The sequence below is a fragment of the Thermobia domestica genome, chromosome 13, assembly GCF_964235325.1.
Source record: "Thermobia domestica chromosome 13, izTheDome1.hap1.1, whole genome shotgun sequence".
NCBI classification, from domain to species: Eukaryota; Metazoa; Arthropoda; class Insecta; order Zygentoma; family Lepismatidae; genus Thermobia; species Thermobia domestica.
The window spans coordinates 95,328,580-95,350,600 of NC_137466.1; the positions used below are offsets into that span (position 1 = coordinate 95,328,580).

Genomic DNA, 22,021 nt, shown 5'->3' on the forward strand with positions numbered 1-22,021 from the left:
TTCCTTGCATCCCCATACGGCAAAAATGCGTGCGATTGGATTGGCGGTAAAACAAAAAGACTAGTGTCAAAGGCATGCTTGCAGCATCCATATGACAATAAAATTTTAACAGCTGAATAAATGTACAGGTTTTGTGTTGATAATATACTTACATTTTTGCTAGGTTTCATCAGAAGAAGTGCAGTCAAACAGCAAGACTTTGGAGTAAATGGACTGTCAATACCAGGTCATATCATAGATATGTAACTGAAACCCAAATCAGATGTTATGAGCACTCAATCAGAAGAATTTTCTGACTGCAATACTTCAGTACTTGCGGAAGTGTGTGTCATAGGAGAAATGAAGACACCAGTCAGGAAAATAACAATCTTTTCGTTCCCTCTCTCCAAATCTAAGAATGACAGAGTTTGGGTGCCAATCAATAAGGTCCTACGAAAATTAACACCAACAAAATTCACAACTGTTACGGTCTTAGCTTCAATATCAATGAAAAACTTCGTATAGAAATTAGTCAGCTGTTTACATCACTGATGTCTTAACAGCAGAGCTATAGGAAGAAAAGAAACAAGATTTTTCTTTCTTTCTTTAAGTTGTAATTCAAAATTAATCATAATTTTCTTAATGAACAATACTAATATGTTATTTTTACTTTTGCTACAAATTTAAATCTATGCCTCATAGCACTTTATCACATTAAGCCTCAGTGAGGAATTTTAACCACTTGTTACTACACAACTATCGTGTATATTGTGCAAATTCGGGATTTTTCACGTGTGGCCTTTCTGAGATAATTGATGTTGAAAATATCCGATTTTAGAAAAGGTACAATAAATAATATTTACTTGGTCTACGTGATACAGAATTATACGTGTACACACGGTATCAAGACTATCAACTGCAATGAAATTATAAGGACAGAGCAAAAAAAAAATCACATTTTATAAATCTCATTAATAAATTATTCCAATGTTAAAAACGACATTCAAGTAGTAACCAATGTTATTTTTTACTGTTTTTAGAAATGAGAATTGTTCAAAATCAGAATATATTTCGTTAATTAGGTGATGGATATCTAGACGACAAAAAATAAATAAATAAAATAAAATAAAATAAGTAAACAGTTTAAGTGTGTTGATAATTAGGTCTCAGGCAAAAGCCTGAATATGATCACATATTCGCTTGTGTCGTAAGAAAAAAAGAAAGAAAGAAAAAAAGGTAATTCTAGAGAACCTCAGGGTTCAAACTAATGTAAATTGTTCAACATAAAAAGGTGCACAACAGACTAAAAGGACATTCGGACCCTAGCTCGAAAAGACGAGAACATGAATGGGACATCGCAAAGCTGGTGGTGTCGTAAGACAACCTTCCTTTTTTATGTAAGCTTGGATTTTCTTTTTTGTATACTAAAACATTGTCACTCTTTGAGTCCAAAGCATAACGTTTGGTCCCCATAAGCATTTCGTAATTGCTAAAAGCTGTCTTCTATGTTAGCTATTTCCTTTATCTCATGAACTAAATCCTATAATTATATGTAAATAAAGCTTTGTCTTTTGTGGAAAAGAAAGAAAACGAATAGAAAACGTTTGCCTTTTACTTTAATATTACCCAACACCACATTTGAATTAGGAACAGGCAGAGATGCTTATCTTTCAATATTTCTGCTCCCTTAATTAATTCAAAACCAAAATCCTATCAAACCCATTGTTTAAATACAATTGTTAACACGGAATTGTAGAAATTTATATGAAACCTTCGAGAAAGCAAACTGTGTGAAACTAAGAAAGAGTAATCTAAATCGGTATGTTTGTGTTAAAAGTTATGCGTGATCATGCTCACAATGAAGTTGGTTAATTATATCCACCGCTGAAAAGTTTTTATGTTCTAGTTCCGATGACAATCATCAGATCCTAATTAAGTTTGTATGAAACCACTATGGGAACATACTTTTTCAAACCAACAGTAAATTAACAAAACTGATGCACCTGTGTCGAAAGTATGCGTGATCGTGCAAACAATTGAAGGTCATTGGGGAAAATAATAGTAACCCTCACTTTAAAAACGAGCAAGTTGGTTGCAGAAGAACTATGATAAGACTCGTGTGAACTGAATTGTGGAAATAATTCAAGTTAGAAACAAAGTATGCTAAATACGTTGTTGTTTCAAACTTGAACTCTTTAGACAATACAGGTCATGTCAGTGTTGTTATTGTTTTCCCCCCATGCCCTTCAATCATGATATGAACAATGTCAGCCAGTGATAAATTTCATGATCTAGTTCCGAAAACTTATTATTAAATCCTTAGAAATTTATATGAAATTACTAGAAAAAAATATTTCACATAAAAATAATAATTAAAACAGATGCATCTCTGTTGAAGTTATGCGTGAACATACACATATTAAGGTCGGTTAGATACGGTTTTCACACGGCACCTTGAGGTATTTCATGGTCTAGCTACGAAGACTATAATTACATCCTAACAAATATATATGGGACAAACGGGAAGGTATGTTCTTTCAAACAAAAAAGAATCACCAAAATCTGTGAACATATATCGAATTCATTCGCATATAATAATAATAATAATAATAATAATAATAATAATAATAATAATAATAATAATAATAAAACTATCGGTATCCATACGAAAATTCAATATTTTGCAAAATAAACATCATTAAAAAATTAAAACGCATGGTCCTGTTTCAACTGAGACAAATTTACTGAGTATGTTTGCGCTCAATGAAATACCTACTCTTAACCTTTATAAGAGCTTAACTAATTCCAGGCATTTGTTGCGACTCCACTAGCTCTGAAGAGCCTTCCAAAGACTTTCAGTATTCGTTGTCATCTATTTACGGACTGCTCTGTCAAGGTCATTTTACGAGGGCACGATGGGTAACAAATCCAGTGATATGATTACTATTCTGTTTGTTAGTCATGTACGAATCTTCTTTGTATTGCAGATAATTACTGCATAGCTTCGAAAAATGTTTGGAACGCTAATCCTGTTGTAGTACAAAGATACTGCCGTAAGTGTGCGTTTCTGATGGAATTCCATACCTCACTTAAGTGTTCTGAAAAACATTTTTGTCCATTATTCCAAACTGAATTATCAACTTGGTAGTCTGTATCCCCCAACCGGTGACGCACCTTCTACATGCCTTGATGTAGTTATTACATGCGCGATGAAAGCGCTCATTGTGAAGATGGATAAAATTTTAGCATTGGAAGGTGAAAAGCATAAATTTAGATTTGTGGGTCCACAGTGGCCTTTTCCATTGTTTGTCGTTCAAGCCTTTATTTATTTTAAGTTTTTGGCCCAGGAGTATCTTTTTGTAATATTTTCTGCTTGAAGGAATGTTTTTTTTTTTTTCTTTTTTAAACCGTAATCCTACCTCTATTGGTTCTTCCGAAGTGGTTCATATCTATTCCGTTTGCTTGTTTTTCCACGGAACTTGTCCATAAGAAAGTTATTTTGAACGATCAGTGCATTAACGCGCAATATTTAGACTATCTTGTTACTAACTTTCACGAGTCCGACACATTGCTCCTCCCGATCGTTGAGCGATTTTTCGCACAGAATGACTCTCTTCTCTCAAAATAACAACTTAAGGACCCGCATTATATAATATTTGCATGTTCTTCACCCTATTCAACTGGTTCATGTCAATAGAAGTAGTATTATCATCTCTTGGATTTGCATCCAATTTTGTCCAGATTACATGATTGAAATGAGCATACACACATGTTCGTTGAAGTAAAGGGACAACTACTGACAAGGGTTTATAGACACACTACTAAGTGTCGTTGAAACGATGTATCATCAAACAATGCGTAAAGTTAGTTGTTTGTTTACTAGTTACCGGTAACTGTCTATTGCCAAGCAGCTTTCCTTAATAAATTTCTCTTAATGTCAACAAGACCATGAATTTCCGTATCTCTATATGAGCAACGTTCTTTTCAAAAACAGGTCCAATAAACATGGTTTGTATGAACACTGTCTTTCATTTGGAAAATTCTGAAAAAATTATTAGTCTGCTCAGACTTTTGACAGTCTATATTATAAAATTGAAAGTGACTATGTTTGTGACTCCTAATCTCTTGAACCGCCCGACCGATCTCGATCAAATTTTCAACGTAAATGCGGTTCTGACCTAGGAGTGTTTTTAGCTATTTACTGTAACAGTATAACTTAGGGGAGGGGAGGTGGGGAACATAGAAAAAATAAATAAAACTTAATAACTCTTGAACCACCCGACCGATCTTGATCAAATTTTCAATGTAGATGAGGTTCGGAACTGGGATGATTTTTATCATTTCACTTTGACAGAGCAACGTAGCGGAGGGAGTGGAGAGGAAAATATATAAAAATCAATAAATATACAAATAAAAGTGATTATGTTCGTGAATTAATTACCTTTGAACCACCCGATCGATGTCAATCAAATTTTTCAACATATATGAAGTTCAAACCTGGGAAGTTTTTTATCATTTCATTTTGATATCTTAGGGGAGGGGAATGAATAAAGCTTGGTAACTCTTGAACCACCCGACCGATCTCGATCAAACTTTCAACAAGGCTTGGGCCTGCAATGTTTTCTTCGTTTCACTTTTACAGTGCAACGAAGGGGAGGGGGGGATATATGTAAAAAGAATAAAAATAAAAGTGACTGTTTTTGTGACTTCATTACGCTTTAACCACAGGACCGATCTTAATCAAATTTTCAATATCGGTTAAGTTCGGACCTGGGATGGTTTTTATCATATCGCTTTGACGATAGAACTTAGGGGAGGAGGTAGGAGGGGGAGATATATAAAAATAAATAAAACTTAACTCTTGAACCACCGGACTGTTCTCGATCAAATTTTCAACCTATATGAAGTTCGAACATGAGATTATTTTTGTCATATCACTTTGACGATGTAACTTAAAGGAGGGGAAAGACATTTACACATGATCGAAAATCACCGATATTAGTGTCGAATCTATAGTTTTTGAGGTCGCTGAGATGAACAGTAACACTTCTGATGCAATTTAAATCTAAATTCAGTCCAGCAAAAATTGTGGGAGAGGAGGAATAAAATCAAAATGACCAATATCAGTGTCGAATTCATACTTTTCGGGGGTCGTTGAGATGAACAATGACAGTTCCGATGCCGTGGCATAGTCGCTAACACTCTCGCCTTCGGCAGGAAGATTAATGCAGCGAAGATTTGAAAATCATCAACCAATCAGACTGCACGAAAGATAGTAATCATTCAATAGAATTGCATCAACAATAACTTTGCCAGTGTCAGATTACATCACCTTGTTACTAAATTTCAGTTTTGTAGCATGTATTGCCTTTAGACTATAAGTCATAAGATTCCATAAGGTTAGCTATCAGATTTCTAAAGCTCAAAGGCAAATCAACCACCACCAATGATCTTAGACTATGAGCTGTGACTAAAGTTCAAAGTATGGTTTCAAATTTCGCGCTTTATGTTAAAATTCTGTTTATCACAATTCCCAAATTTAAAGAATACTTCTCTCGATATACCTGTCTTAAAATTAACCATATCATTATATGCTCAATAAGGTCAATAATGTCCGTCAATTGTTTACTTTAGTAGGACCAACTGTTTTCTAGAAGTGTGTACTCAAACTTAAAGTACCACAACAAAGGAAATGAATCCCTGTACACTACCTGATCAAGGTCAATCACGTGGTACATCGTATTGTTTACGTTTATATTTGGTCCATAGGCGGGAATAATCAAAACTAATGACGTAATTCCATTTTGACAATTCTCAAATTATCCTACAAAGTTTCAATGTACCAATTTCCTGGACTCCTAATCCCATCATAGGTCAATAACTGACCACGTGATTATACTAATATTTGACTGATTTACCCAAAGAATGAGATACCATCCAATTTTAAGAACAATTACCAATTATTGATTTAACAATAAGAAATGTACCCCTCCCAAAATTTAAGATTAGTACACAAATATACCTGTGTCTTATGAAAAAAGTAATAAATCCTGTACTCATTCAATGAGAAAGCCGTATCCAGAAAGATAAAATAGATCAATAACCTTTAAAATTTGAATATTTGTCCATAAGATGGACATCTACTTGTTATTTGATAATTCCCAAATTTAAGAAGTGGTTCTATGTACTCCAACAAAATTTAACAGGGAAAATAAAAATATAAAGGTAATAAACCTCTGTACTCATTCATCCTTACCAATGGAAATAATCACTTCCAAAATTTACATTTTTGACAATTTTTTACCCATGAAAGGAAACGAAATTTATAAGAACCTATATTATTATACCAAATTGGGCAATTTCCTAACTTTAAAGGTGAGCCAATGTACCTCTGCCAAATTTTAAAATGGAAGCATCGATGTTCTCATGCCTTATAAAAGAAAATAGACCCCTGAACACATTCATATAAGGTAATAAAACCGCATCAAAGGGGGTCAATAACCTCCGAAATTTGAATTTTTAACATTTTTTTTATCCATAAAGGGGAACAAAAATGGACCACCGAAATCTTTACTAATACATATTAGGGTCCTATAGTGCTATATTAAATGTTTACATTTGGCAATTTCCAAAATTTACGGTGGCGGGCCAATGTACTCCTTCAAATTTTTCAACGGACGCACCAATGTATCTATATCTTTAAAAATAGAATAGACCCCTATACATGCCCATATAATCATGTAAGGCAATAAGACCTCATCAAAGGGGGGGGGGTCAATAACCTCCGAAATTTGATTTTTGGTAGTTCTTTACCCATGAAAGGGAACGTGATGGATCACCCAAATTTAGTGAGATACATATTGATGTCCTATACTATAATACCAAATGCTTATATTAAACAATTTCCAAAATTTAAGGGGTGGGCCAAGGTATCCCTCCCATGTAAGATAATTGACCCCTATACATACATACCCATATAATCATATAAGATAATAGGATCTCATCAAAGGGGATAACTTAGGTCAAAACCAAACACGTGGTCATACTAATTTTCAACAATCTTTTACCCATGAAAGGGAACAAGGTGGACCATCCAAATTTATCATGATACATATTGAGGTCCTGTACTATAATACCGAATGCTTAAATTCTAGAAGTTCTAAAATTTAAGGGGGTGGGCCAAGGTACCCCTCCCAAAAATTTAAAGAGTGCATCAATGTGCCTATGTTTTATGATAGGGAATGGACACCTATACATGACCATATAACTATATAAAGTAATAGGACCTCATCAAAGGGGATAAATTGGGCCAAAAACCAAACACGTGGTTGTACTAAAATTTGGAAAGTTGTACCCATGAAAGGGAACGAGGTGGACCACCCAAATTTATAGTGATACATATTAGGGTCCTATACTATTATACCAAATGTTTAAATTGGGCAATTTCCGAAATTGAAGAGGTGGGCCAAGGTACCCTTCCCAAAAATTTAAAGGGGTGCATCAATATACCCATATCTTATGAAAGCGAATGGACCCCTGTATACGCCCATATAACTATATAAGGTAATAATACCTCATCAAAGAGGATAAATTAGATCAAAACCCCCCGAAATTAGAATTTTTGGCAATTTTTTACCCATGAAAGGGAACGAGGTGGACCCCCAATACTAATAGAGGTACATACTATTTGGTCTAGGAATTAATTCGTGCGGGTGGACAAGAGATGGCGCAACGAACGGAGCGTCCCACATTTCCGTGTATCCACACATGTGTTGCAAACCCCTGTCATCGCGTATCGTTCGTAGTATAGGGCAGTGGTTTAAAGCGTCAACAACACCAGTTTGTAGTTAAGTGAACATGGCGCAATTTGTGCCTGATAAAGTGTTTTTGCGGGGTGTCCTGCTGCATTACTTTAACATGCAGAAAAGTGCGACTGAAAGTCATCGTATTTTGGTGGAAGTGTATGGTGACCATGCTCTAGCTGAGCGAACGTGTCAGAAGTGGTTTGCACGGTTTAGAAGTGACGATTTCGGCTTGGCAGACCAAGAGCGAACTGGACAGCCAAAAAAATTTCAAGACGAAGAATTGACAGCATTGCTCGAGCAGGATTCGTGTCAAACGCAGGAACAACTTGCAGCAGCATTAGGCGTTGATCAAACAATAGTCTCCAAACGCTTGAAAGCCATGGGAATGATTCAAAAGATGTCACATTGGGTTCCACATGAATTGAAAGACAGAGACGTTGAAAGACGAAAAACCATTTGCGAATTGCTGCTTCAACGACAGAGCAGAAAGGGGTTTCTGCATCGAATTATTACGGGTGATGAGAAGTGGATCCATTACGAGAACCCTAAACGAAAAAAGGCCTGGGTGAAACCAGGTGAACCAGGTCCATCACAACCAAAACGAGATATTCACTGTGCAAAGGTTATGCTGTGCATATGGTGGGATATGAAAGGTGTGGTGTACTATGAGCTGCTGCAACCGGGTGAAACTATGAATGGAGAACGTTATCGACGCCAATTAATGCGTTTGAAGCAAGCTCTGGCCAGAACACGACCAGAATGGGAGAACAGACATGATAAACTTATTGTTCAACATGATAACGCTCGCCCACATTACGCAAAACCGGTCAAAACCTATTTAGAAAATGTCGGATGGGAAGTTTTACCCCACCCGCCGTATTCACCAGACGTTGCTCCTTCGGACTACTAATTGTTCGATTGCATGAACAACGATTTGATTGGACAGCGGTTTACTTCTTCAGAAGATATCGAAACATGGGTCTCTGACTGGATCGCTTCCAAGGATGAGGACTTCTTTCGTCACGGAATCCGTACATTGCCTGACAGATGGGCGAAAGTGGTGGCTAGCGATGGACAATATTTTTCTTAAGGTATTTATGTATTTTGTGTTTGTACTACAGCTTCAATGTGTGCGTACCAACCGCACGAATTAATTCCTAGACCAAATATCTATGGTCCTAGGCTACCATACCCAATTTTTAGATTTGGCAATTTCCAAAATTTAAGGGGTGGTCCCATGTACCCCTGCCAAAATTTAGGGGTGGACCAAGGTACCCCTGTCAACATCTAAAAGGGGTGGTCCTAAGTACCCCGGACCAAGGTCATTGACCTTTGACTTATGACGTCACAAAGGTCGGGATCAAAGTCCAAACTCGCGCCAAGAGAGGGAGTACTACTAACGTCATCCGTCATACATGTTGGGCTAAGTGGCCACAGATGTCAAAAGCCCAGAAATCTAAATCCTAAATCCATATTCTTGAGTTGTATGACCTCTAAATCTCAAACAGCATTATTACTTCAAAGTCGCCTTTATTATCAAGAACGACTACTTTGTTTCCCTCACATTAAAGAATTTTTCAATAGTTTCCCTGATATTCTAGGTCTGTGAGAACCCTGTATAAAGAATCAAGTACTACAAAGAGAATTGATGCTGAAGGAAGTTTCAGAGAAAAGACACATACACTAACAAAATATGTTTATAGGGTACAGAGGTGAGTTTATCCTAGCTGATTGCAGGATGCACTTTCTTTTGTTTACGCGATACTTACGAGGGCTGGAAAGAAAAAAGTGGCAACAGACAAATCGTTCACGAACCCTTTATTGGACAATCATGAAATTTCTACAGGCCTTCATTGTAATCCCCTGCAGCATGTTGCACCCGTTGCGAGATGTGGGAAAATCGCAGGATACCAGCAGCGGTGCCCTCTTTGTTGATGTCTGCAAGAGAGCGCCCTATAGCTCGAAGTATGGCATCTCTGCTGCGGAGACGCATCCCTCGCAGTGGTTCTTTCATCAAAGGGAACAGAGGAAAGTCACATGGACTCATTTCCGGTGAATAGGGTGGGTGCTCTAGAACCTCCCACCCCCATCGTGCAAACAGGTCCCTCACAATACGGGCGTTGTCATGCAAAACAATGGGTAGATTCCTGATGAAGTTGGGTCGTTTCCTGCGGAGTGCAGGACGAAGATGTTCTTCCGGAAACCTGCGGCAGTACACCGCATTGACGGTATGGTTCGGAGGAACTGCATGCCGTAAAATGACACCCTGTACATCGTATGCCACTATCAACATTACCTTCACATTTCCAGGTTATTGACGCAGCTTCTTGGGGCGGGGAGATGATGGGTGACGCCATTCATTTGATTGGCGCTTTAGGTCTGGCTCATACGAGCGCGCCCATGTTTCGTCAAGTGCGATAATCCTGTTTCGTCAAGTGCGATAATCCTGTCCAGCGCGACCTTCCAGTCTGTACCGTGCCAAACAATCACCTGCCAGGGCGTATCTCAGCCATTTCTGAACGTCTGTAAGTTGGTACGGTACCCATTGGGATGCAATATTTCCGTACCCGAGGGCATTGTGCAACACATTCAACACTGTGGTATGGGATGTTCCCACCTCGTTCGCCAATTCCCTTGCAGTCCATCTTCTTTCCACATGCAGCAACGATTGCATAAATTCAATGACTCGGTTGTCGACCGCATGGCGTCCTCCACCTGGTTCCTGATGCACACTACCACGTCCTGCACGAAACGCTGCTACCCAACGTGCCACAGTCCGATAGGGCAATGCGTCATTCCCGCATGCTTCACGTAGTCCGAAGTTATATTCCGTGGCGTTTTTACCACGGGCCACTTCGATCTTTATCCATGAACATTGTTCTAACTTGGAAAACATCACATTTAGAGCGGTGTGCTTTGCCAACCTGTATTCAACACACTTCACTACGATCACTGCCGCGCCTACACTAGCGCCACCACCCGCGTTGTATAGTTCCACCCACCCACTACAAGTGTTGCCAACTGCAGCTCGCTCAAAATTTCCTTTTTGGTGGAGATGGGACAGTGTTGCCACTTTTTTCTTTCCAGCTCTCGTATAATTAACTGAAAATGTTGAAATGATGAGTGGAAACACTAATTCCGTTGATTGTGTCCGTAAGATTTTTACTGGATGGCCTCGACATGTTAAGCTGTAGCCTTTTTCACCTGGTTACGTTAGTCACTTGAAGATCAAATCACTTCATAAATACGTAATTTACACTTTCAGTACAAGGGATCTTGTTAAATTGGTTATGTAAAATTTAAGATTGGCACCATGAGAGTCCTGCAGACACTAACAAATAAATAGGTTAATGCGAGTAACATTCCTGGTGAACAAGGATACAGTGTAAGTAGCCGGAACCGTCAAGTAAAAACTTACAAAAGCAAGCAATCAACGGAATTACTGTTTCCACTCATCACTTTCATATTTGGATGAAAAATGCACGAATTTCAGTCTAAGTAAATAATGAAAAATGGGAATTAAAACCACTGTCTGTCACTCGTGTAGTCAAAACAAAAACTGTCACGTCTTTTACGTATTTTTAATTCCGGAAAAATTTTCTTATACAAAATACACATCGTACTGGTTCACATGGCATGCTCTGCATGTATATACTGGTATTGATAAAACGAATAGGAAAAATAAAAATTAACATTATCTATACACTGAAACGATTTCTTGCAGAAGGACAGTTGTACCCCTCCTTATTTCCATGTTATTGAATACTCATTATTTGCATAAAACTATTTTTTTTTTAATATTGTCTCATTTTCTGTTTATTGTATTAATTATATCCATGAATATTTAGCTTTAGAAAATTTGAAATTTAGTATATTCAAAGTGTGTTCAGTATATTTAGTGTATCTTATTTACTGGTATCTAGTTAAATAAAAAAAAAAAAAAAAAAAAAAGATATCAAGTGTTATTTTAATATTAAGTATGGTTTAGAAGTCACAAAAACAGTACAGTCTTTTTTTTTCTTTTTTTAAACTCACAAAGATATAAAGACTTGAGGAAATATTAACTACACAGCTGCGGACACAGATGTCTATTGTAGCAATGTTGCATACTTCATAGTACAGTAAAGCCTAAAAATCAAGTTTTTTACAAAAAAGAAGACGTTTATAACATTAGGAGTTACCGAAAGACTAGGAAAATTATTGAGTTTGCTAAGCTGTACTTGGAGACAAGATTGTGTGTTTCTGGAAGTTACAATAATTTGTTGCAACCGCCACTGTGAGGCTTTAGGAAAGTCGCTACCAGGCGGCACCACCGATCACGTGAAGGTCAATGTACGCGGGATGAAAACAACTCCAATCCAAGATTTTTTTTTTCTTTTGGCATTCTGAATCAATGGAATTTTGATATCGTTGTTTTGAAAACTCAGAAATTTATCCTAGCATACATATGTAATTGTATTTCATGTTGTCATTGTGTCTAGCAATAATAATCGTTAAATATCCAAAACTATCATTGTTTGTTTTGGTTAAGAAAGGAAACCCGCTCGGTACATCAGAAAAGCCGGAACGGAGGAGCGAATCTTCGAAAAGTACCGTTACTTGTGGATAAAGAAAAACTATCCAACACCAAACAAGTAGTTAGTTGATAGTTAAGCGGAACCAACGGCACATAGGCTCAGTGTGTTTGATGGCCGAAAAGATATAGAGTATTTTAAGCTATACTGTTTGGAGTACAGTGTAGCACTGTTTTAGATACATATCATGAAATATTACCAAAAGAAGCAGAACTACCTGATATTAATACTTGCTTTGTATCAAGTGGTCATACAGTTTGAAATACTGAATTAAGAAAGTATGTCACAGTGACAGAGTGTAATATCGTTAAAAAAAAATAAAAAAAGTAATATATTCAGTGTTGTTGAACTGCCAACTACATGTTAGATCATAAAATGTTACACCAGATATTGAATGCAGTATGATTCACTCGAAGTAATATATAATAATAATAATAATAATAATAATAATAATAATAATGAAAACGCTAAGTTATTACGGAATATCTTATCCATGAGATCTTTGTTGAACAGTGCACAGTGCTGTGATGCAGAGTGAGAAAGTGAAATTACAAAGGGAACATTGAGGACTGAACTATCGGCTGGCATTACCAAAACTACCCAATACTTTATTCTGTGTGTGTTGTGCAATGAGAAGTGATGGATTCTCGTTTTGGATCCGAAAATAAAGTGTTAAACAAAAGAGCCCAGACACATGTGATATCTAAATTATCAAATTACATAATCTAAACTGTGAATTCATTAGTCTAGTAGTCTAATAGCGTTTGTTCCTAAAATTCAAAGAAGTGATCATTCCAAGAAATTATCAGTGTGTGTGTCTTATAGTGTGATAAATAATACTAAATATAGACAAATACAAGTATATGCTCCACTTGCATAGTTTTATTTGTTACAACATCTGTAAGGTAAGTGATCCAAGTGTTGTACTGCTGTCTGTGTTAGTCTTTTCCAGTTGGTCATTCTCTGCAAAACTCAGAGTCGTGAGTTCGAGGCCTAGTTAGAGGCTCTGCAGGGACCCAGATACGGGGATCTGGGATAACAATGAACCCACTTGCCATGGGTCTTGGTAATGATAAGTGAAGCCCCACACTGGCACCTCTGAAAATAAAGTTCTACATATATACATATATTGAATTTACTGAAAAAGAAAATTAATATGTGTATATGCAAATTGTTAGAATCTCGTGTGTAGTTCACATTCTTCATTAAAACCCTCTAAAACTGTGTACTAAAAAACCTTGAGTTTTAATAGCACAGTTCTTTTATGACATAGGGATAAGGAAGTTTTTCAATGTGAAATCGACATTAAAAAAAAAAAAAAAAAAAAATCTAGATGTTATGGGGTGCATCTTAAATTAATAAAATGGCAAAGCCTATCTTCATATTCGTGATCCTGTTCTTTTAGTTTCTGTTTATATTTCGACTTGCTCTGATGTCATGTTTGCGATAGACGTGATTATTATTATTACTAAAGCTTCACGGGTTTACTTCCAGATTTTTTAAAAATTATATCCAAAACTTATCACAGTTTGGAGTCGACAAAAAACATGTTCTGGCTACGCACGACATTCAATGTCGTTTGAACACTTTTCTGGTAAGTATACACGAACACCGTGTGCGTAGTAACAAGTAAAAATAAACAGAGAAATCACCACTTGATACCAAAATTATTGCTAGAAATAGCAGTTCCTATTCGTGTTAGTGGACGGGTAATAATTGTAAACGAAGTGCAGAGTCAAGAATTTTGGTGGATTCTGGAAATTCGCGCATCGGAGAGCGAGTCGGAATATCAACATAATCTAAAGAAGAGGATCACGGGTGCAGAGGTAAGCTTTGACAATTTATTAATGGAAAAAATCTCTTACTTTGTATGCACTTTAAAAATTTGTAATATCATTTCAACACTCGCCCATGTTTTCGGCAGTAATCATCGTTCCCATTTATTTAGCGAGCACGAATTTCCTGACTATTGCAGGTCACTATAAGCAATTGTATTTTCTTCATCTACTATGGATGTAGGTGCATGTATATAGTGTGTATATAGGTAGAGTTTTGCAAAACAAACTAATTTATTATATAAAAGATCTGCTAGCAAATAGTAGGATAAGGCAAAAAGAAAAATGAGCTCTGAAAAGTAAACGTTCGTACTTTCCGTAAATTCACCGACTTTTCCAGGTCAGTAGGAATTCTGATGATGTATACTTCGTTTCATACTGAACACTTCAAGACATTACCGGGTGTTGAAATCGGTACAACACGTCCAACGCTGACAAGCAACCCTGAAATTTGTTGGCAACCCTGATAACTGGATTGCTTGGGAGGAGTGGTAATGCTCACAGGCGTATTTCCAGGATAACGAAGAGTACTTACACCCACTTTGAGCGATATGATAAATAGTATGGAAGTTATTGGAAAAAGTTTATTTTACAATCAGTTGGCAACACTCACTGGGATATCTCAGTGCTTGGATGGCCCATCACAATTTCTGTAAAGTGAAGATAGATGCAATAAGCTTCTGCTAAATACGGCACAGGTACGTCTAACTCGATGACAGGTAACCCTGCAATTGCTTAGCAACCCTAACAACTAGGTTGCTTGAGAGGAGTGGTAATGCTCACAGACATGTTTCTAGGATACCAAAGAGTACTTATACCAATTTTGGAGTGGATATATTAAATCGTATAGAAGTTATTGGAAAAAGTCTGCTTTGCAATCAGTTGGCAACACTGACGGATATCTCCTCAGTGCTTGGATGGCCCATCACAATTTTTGCATATGTGAAACTAGATGTAATAAGCTTTCAAACAAAAACAAATTCATTGAAATCCATAATGGGGATTTTGAGAAATAAAGGTTTGAAATTTACAAAATGGCGTTCTAGTTTTTCCCTCAAAATGTTACCTTTCAAATGACTATAAATTTTGCATCAGGTCTACGAAAAGTTTTCATTTTTTTCATGGTAAACAACTTCAAGACAATCGGAATAAAAACAAAATCATGTTTCTAACATTAATAGGAACCTTTTATATATATATAGTGTTCTTGCAAAATGCGGAAATATCATGTCGCGACCGTTAAAAATGAAGCTTCTTCTCATTTTTGAAATCCCATAACTTCTGAACCGCTGACACTATTGCAATAAAATTTACATACTTGCAATCAGCATAAAAAGTTTCATAACTAATAAATTTCATCCAAATCTGCGACATTGGGTTAAATTTCCACAAAAGTTTGGTTGAATTGACGTGGAATGACCCTCTGTTAAGAGGAAGTATATTTCTATTTACAAATCTTATTTTTAAGTGTTGGACATAAAATCACAGAATTTGGTACGAAGACATTTTTGTTTTGGGGAATATCAATTTATCTTTCACTCATATGAACTCAAATATGGGGGAAGAAAAGTGTGCGTCTGAAGACTAAGATTGATTGACTGGTTGTGTTTAAAGAATTTGATTGGTTGGATTGGAGTCCAGTGTTCCTTTAGCACTAAAGCCATATAAGACGTGGATCTGCAGCTTAGATGTTTGATCTATTACATGACTTCCACCGGGAATTGAACCTGGAATCTAGACTGGAGGTGCGTATGGTATGTTTCATAGGGACGTCAGACTCGAGGATATTTGTCCTCAAATAAATAAACAAACAAATAAATAAATAATAATCTAAAATCAAACTGCACAAAAGCAGAATACAGTCAGGTCATTAACCACAAGGTCATCCCTCAACACCTGACTACTAATCAATCCTAAACGTTTTCTGAGTTCCGACTATTCCTGACATTCTACAAGTATGTGACAAATACTCAACGGCACAATAGGCCTATAATCTTCACAATACGGACGATGAACGTCACGCAATAAATAGGAATGTGTACACAAACTTACATGACCACTTCATCTGAGTAACCAGTATGCAATAACGTTTGAAAGCTGCCCGAAAGATGCTTATTTTCGTTGGCCGGTTACAATTCGCTTCCTAATGCGTGTTTATATTCTAAGAAATACATCTACACAGTTTGGAGCACAGAACTATGACGCAGCGCAAGCCAACGAATAGTACAGAGGATCAGAGCATAAAAGACGTTAAGAGAAGTGTTTTGAGAGATAGTCAATGCAACTCAAAAATTCCTTGAGAAGCCCATAAAAGACGTTACAAATTTTTTTTATTGTGTAATTTCTTCTTCTAAGAATGGATTACACAGTATGAGAAAGACGTTATTTTATCTTGGTACTTTACTGTAAAGAATAATACATGATAGGCCTAACTATGTTCTTTAAATGTGTTGATGGATTTTGTTCTAGACAATTCTTTAAAAAGTTAACTTAGCTTGGATTAGAGGAGGAGAAAAAAAGCCATACTGACTCGCCAGACACTATTACTACCTTAAAAAGAATCTCTGATGAGTTGCATTCCTTGGTACAGAATCCTTTAGCACGGCTTTCCCGTTTTGCTTATAGATGCAGTGTCCGGCCATAGCCTGTCATAAAAGCTACATAGCAAGAAACGCAGACAATAACCAACTTGTGCTACATTGTCACTGAAATAGCAGGAATGCCACCTAACCAGGGGCAAAATGAAGCTGGTGGGCCCATACGGTTGCAAGTCCGTAGCGAACAGACGCGTCAGCGTAGGTGAGTAGGCTATAAGCGTAAACAAGGATGTCGTTAAAACACTACGTTAGGTTAGGCTAGCTGCTTTCAGACCTTTCCATATTTACGACTTTCTGCTCTACTTCAATAATCCGTGCCCCCACGAAACGTAATAATCCGTCTTCTCTACCAACATATGTTATTATAAAGTGAAAATAGTAATGTTACATTTATTATTATATGCAACTACGATACCATCTTTGAATTCGAAGAACTATTTGACACACTACACTCCAATGTCTGACGTGGGCAATGTCCACTGAAAATAGGGCCTAGTATGAACAAGATGAATCTTTTAACATTCACAAATAGGACATCGAACTTCTGTACTTTGTACGAATTATATGAAGAAAATCAGATTTACCATTCTGTAAATTTTCAATAGAGCTATTTATGGACCTATACTCCGGCACATAACCTCTATACAGCGTTAAGTGTTTCGGATCGAGTTTCCATTAGATTGTTTCATTCCGATGGATAAATGAAAATACTTGTGATTGATGAAGTTTTCCTTATTTCTTTGTTCTGTCTGCGATTACATAGAGTGGTCGCTACTCAAAGCACGAATGTGAACTTAAATCACGAATGAGTAAGGTATCTTGCACTGAAGTTTTCGGGCGAGACAATTTTTCGTTTTATTATTATTAACGTCCGGATGTTTAAGCATTGAGGCTGAGGGAAATATGGGAATTAAGAAAATAGGATAACCCCGAGAAAGAGAAAAGAAAAACACCGTATTTCGCCACCCAGTGTTTGTGAGTGCAAGGAAATTAGCCTACGATGCTGAGTTGTTTCAGGTAGTATGGGAGGGCTCAACAAATGCTCCTTTTCTGAAACTGTACTATCACTGAACGATCAAAATTTTATTTTTTTTTTTTTTTTTTTTTTTTTTTTTGAAACTTTATTATGTAAGGAAGGTCTGCTACAAACTACAAGCACGAGAACTAGCTACCACAGAAGGATACTTAAAATCTCAAATACAATTTCCGAGATTCAGATTGCATGTACTTTCGTTAATGATTACTACCTTGAACGCCTCATATATACCAAACTTATTTTATGCCGTGTTACCCTATTAACACATGAAAGGGGCTAACATATATAATACATTTTAATCCAATACTACTTGGAATGGAGCTTCGCATCATGAAAAAGCACTTATTAAATAACTTTTCATACGTCATACATACAAGAGAAAGGTAGAAATTTAAACCATGCCCTTGCACTTCTTAAGTATGGGGTGCAAAATTCGTGAGTGTAATTGGAAGTAATTCCCCTGTGCTATATCTGATTCTAGGGTTCTGTTTTACTTTGCCCGAGCTACAATGTGGAAAATTTACCACTCAACATTCATTACTCAATAATGAAAGCCACGTGTTTAATTGCTTTCCAAAGTAAACATGAATATTTGGGGATACTCAGTTAAGTTTTATTGAAGTACGAACAGATATCTGCAAAATTATTTTTAGATGTAGGTTTTCCTTCAGATCACATGAATTTCTGTAAGAGTGCTAGGGTTAATAATAATTTACACCTCAGGTTTCTCACGTAACTACATTAAGAAAATACCCAAATAAAACGTCTCCACAACCAGCATTACTTGAACACACAATGTAGAACTAATCAGTATGATTATGCGTTATTCGGTTTGCTTTCAATACAGGTCCACTGGAGTTATATAATTCTAATAGGCTATGAGAAACCAGAACCGAAGCACGAAATTAGAACGATTCTTACTGTTCCTTCTACATGTAAGACTCATCTACACATTCTGAAATCTGAATGACATTCCCAAATGCATGGTTGTTTTTCTTAATGTACTCGCCTTTGTTCCTTTCCCGCACTGTCTAAACCACAATTCTCTTGACTTGAATTTTCCTGATGTCTTTATCTCGTTTGCCTTTTCCTATTTTGTTTTACATGATTCGTCGAGTGCCAACTTTAGCCTGTCAATCACGATAAAAATACAACTATTGATTCTGAGCAGAGCCAATAGACATATCCCATTGTGTTACGTCACATGAAGAAGGCGTGCTATACGGAATGGCCGATAATGCAGAGTAGAATGGAAGGGCGGTATTGAATATTTAAAGTTTAAATTCTACATATGTACGAAATGATTCCAGTTAAAAAGAAAATAATTATGCCTTGTCACTCAAGAGGATTAATATCATTAATAAAATATATGCCAAAAGTGTTTATAAAAAACGAATATTAGTTATTTTTTTACGGAAGGAATCAATTTCTGATGAGTCCTTTTGGGCCAAGGCCGCTAACACGCGCATGGCTGTCCAGAAAATTTTCAGAATAGGCCTTAAAAATATAGTCCCTCATGCACGACAAACTTCTTTTTCAAAAACTACTGTTTTTATAATAACACGTGAAATTAATGATTATTTTATTTCTTTTATACACTCTGTTGTATATCAAGAAGCCCGTGATAGTGAGATTCTCCGAAATAAAGCCATGGGAAATACTAATTATTTTCTTCGGGCGCATGTAGTTTTTGTGTGTTTCTTGTAGAACCCTTATTACACCAAATTAGGATATTAACTGTTAGTTGTTGGAATACCTAATTGCTTTAGATTGTTTACCCTATAATAAACAATTAGCTTGTATCATTAACACAAATAAAAACGCACAGACAAAGGAGAAGTAATAATTTGATGTACTGAGGCTGACCTGAGGCCACACTGCACATGATAATGGATTCCTGCGCGGCAGCCATTTTGCTGCATATTTCTGTGCTAAGGTTCTTCCAACATATTATACGAGTGTTTTAGTGATTTATCTTACGTTAATGAAGAACATTGCACCGTTTTGTGATTGTATATCACTTAAATGAATTCTTCCTTGCTTATACAAAAATTATAGTGAGGTGTGAGTGTTGTTTCTGTTTCCTGTGAAGCTAGCTAACCTGCTAAGCTTTACAACTAGGAGTGACTTTGTTGTGATATAATGCATAGAGAATATTATACGTAATATAATTCAAGCTGTTTTTGACTAGAAAAGTATGCTATTATAATATTTGTCCGTAGAAGAATGTATTCTGCAGATGTGATTGCATTTCCGTAAATTGGTGTGTTTTTGGACAAGGGACTTAAGCCTAATCTGTGCGATCGGTGTATATAAATAACGGAATATTCAGATATTATACGTGAATATAGCGAACAGATCAGAGAATAAAGTAAAATATGCAGTGTTTTTCCCATACGTTTATTTGGTGTTAAGAAAATAGCCTTTTATGGGCATTATTTGTAAAAGACGCTTCGAACTGTAATGACAGTTGACAGTCAACAATGTTTAGCATGGCAATGGCAATATAAGGTAATTTCATGTAATTCTCGTTTGTATACCTTCAGGTATCGCTAAATTACTCTTAAATGGCTAGGATGTAACATTTTCTGATGTTACTAATAATATTAAGCATGCTTTTTTTCACGTGAGGGCTTTGTATTAAAGTAAGATCAATTGTTTACATTCACTTGCTATGTCATCTTGTTAAGAGGTTTTGTTTATTTCTTGTTTCTTAAGTGTGAAAATGGGTAACTTATTACTTAAAAGATGTGTTGTGTGCCCATATAGTAGGCACATAGATTCCAATAATTTTATAATTTATATATACTGCAGTAAGACATATTGTGAGTAGTTCTTCTTCAGTGAACCCCAGTCCAGATTCTGTGGTACCTTGTTTAGTTGCATTTGAGTTGTTATTGAATATTTTCTCAAGTACCTACAAAATTGGGATAAATTCTAATTACTGGGCGTTAGAATTTTTTCGTAAATATCCACACTTTTTTTTCATTTCTAGACTAATTTTGGTTACGTTACATTACGTTCTACATACCTTCATAGTTTGTAGAGATGGGTAGTGGCTTTCAAAACGGTGTGCACTATATTATCTTGTTTCACTGTTGTTTTTCCTTTGCACACAATGTATTTCCATTCCATTCGCTTCACATGTGTAAAATTTCTGTTTCGTGCATACTTTTGTTCCCCCGCAATTACAGTTAACTCCCAACACTTGTGTTAGGTGAGTATTGCGTTGAAAGTCCATTGAGTTAATTTTGTGATGCACACACTTTTAGTGGATAGTCATAAAATTTATCGTGCAGGTCAACTTAGGCAGGCACACCACTCGCAGTAATTGTTGAAAAATTTCACTAATTTCCTTCTTATTATCCTCCAAAAGATTTGTTCTGGGCACAAATACCCTGCCAATAGACTGATTTAGCGTAGATTGAGTTGAAATGGGCCACTAGAACTAATTGTTGAAAATTTACAATTGTTTCATGATCTGCTTATAAATACAGCGTCCAAATATGTGCAATAAACTTGAATACAGTGCAAAAAACACAAATCAACATGTGCTAGGTGGACACAAAAGCATGAATGCTATCTAACGGAGCCAAGGTAGGGCAAAGCTGATGAAGTGTCCCCAAACAATGCAGGCGCGTCAACGACGGTGCTTAAACATGGAAATAAAAATGAAATATTTGAGTTTTACGTCCCACAGTTATGCCGGTTAGGCTAAAGAAGACTGTGATGATGAGTAATGAATGAAGAAAGTGGGAGGAAACGGGAAAACCCCGAGGAAACCCACGCACACGGTGTTTGTTCACCACAAAGTTCACTTGGCGGGGACTGGGATCGAACCCGGGACCCCAAGCACCAAAGGTGAACGCTCTACCGCAGCCCCCGTGCTTAACACGTTCGCTGCTGAGAACGCCCATCTGCGTCCAGTACTGATTTGGCATATGCGCCGGACGCCTCTCGGCGCTTGTCCCTGCAGCTGATTCACTTTCCCGCCTATACCTGCACTAGCGCTGACGGGAAAGTGAATCAGCTGCAGGGACAAACGCCGAGAGGCGTCCGGCGCATATGCCAAATCAGTACTGGACGCCGATGGGCGTTCTCAGCAGCGAACGTGTTTAACATGAATAGTTACAACGCCTGGGCCTTCGCAGTGATATGTGTTCCTATAATACTTGTAATTGTTTCACACTACTAA

The 22,021-nt window shown here is 36.8% G+C and overlaps 3 protein-coding genes across 8 annotated transcripts in view; 1 reads left to right on the top strand and 2 right to left on the bottom strand.

Moving 5' to 3' along the window:
- LOC145668359 (WD repeat-containing protein 37-like) overlaps window positions 1-19,097 on the bottom strand; it is a 79,693-nt gene extending 60,596 nt beyond the window's left edge. Inside the window, exon 1 of one of the 3 annotated variants that reach the window (XM_081736125.1) lies at window positions 18,836-19,097. The gene's annotated coding sequence lies outside the window, so the exon portion shown is untranslated. Of the gene's footprint in view, window positions 1-18,579; window positions 18,716-18,747 lie in introns of those variants that run through there. The other 2 variants (XM_081736127.1, XM_081736128.1) reach the window with 2 other exon arrangements.
- On the bottom strand, window positions 10,216-10,680 carry LOC145667680 (histone-lysine N-methyltransferase SETMAR-like). Its single transcript, XM_081735139.1, has one exon. The coding sequence runs from the start codon at window positions 10,678-10,680 to the stop codon at window positions 10,216-10,218; it is 465 nt and encodes a 154-aa protein (XP_081591265.1).
- A 329-nt stretch (window positions 19,098-19,426) lies between the features above and the next one.
- LOC145668357 (INO80 complex subunit D-like) overlaps window positions 19,427-22,021 on the top strand; it is a 78,776-nt gene continuing 76,181 nt past the window's right edge. For all 4 annotated transcript variants that reach the window (XM_081736121.1, XM_081736122.1, XM_081736124.1 and 1 more), the window contains exon 1: window positions 19,427-20,337. The gene's annotated coding sequence lies outside the window, so the exon portion shown is untranslated. The remainder of the gene's footprint in view (window positions 20,338-22,021) is intronic.

Excerpts from the sequence above, each read along its gene's own strand:
- LOC145667680 (XM_081735139.1), bottom strand. The coding sequence starts at position 10,680 with ATGTTTTCCAAGTTAGAACAATGTTCATGGATAAAGATCGAAGTGGCC.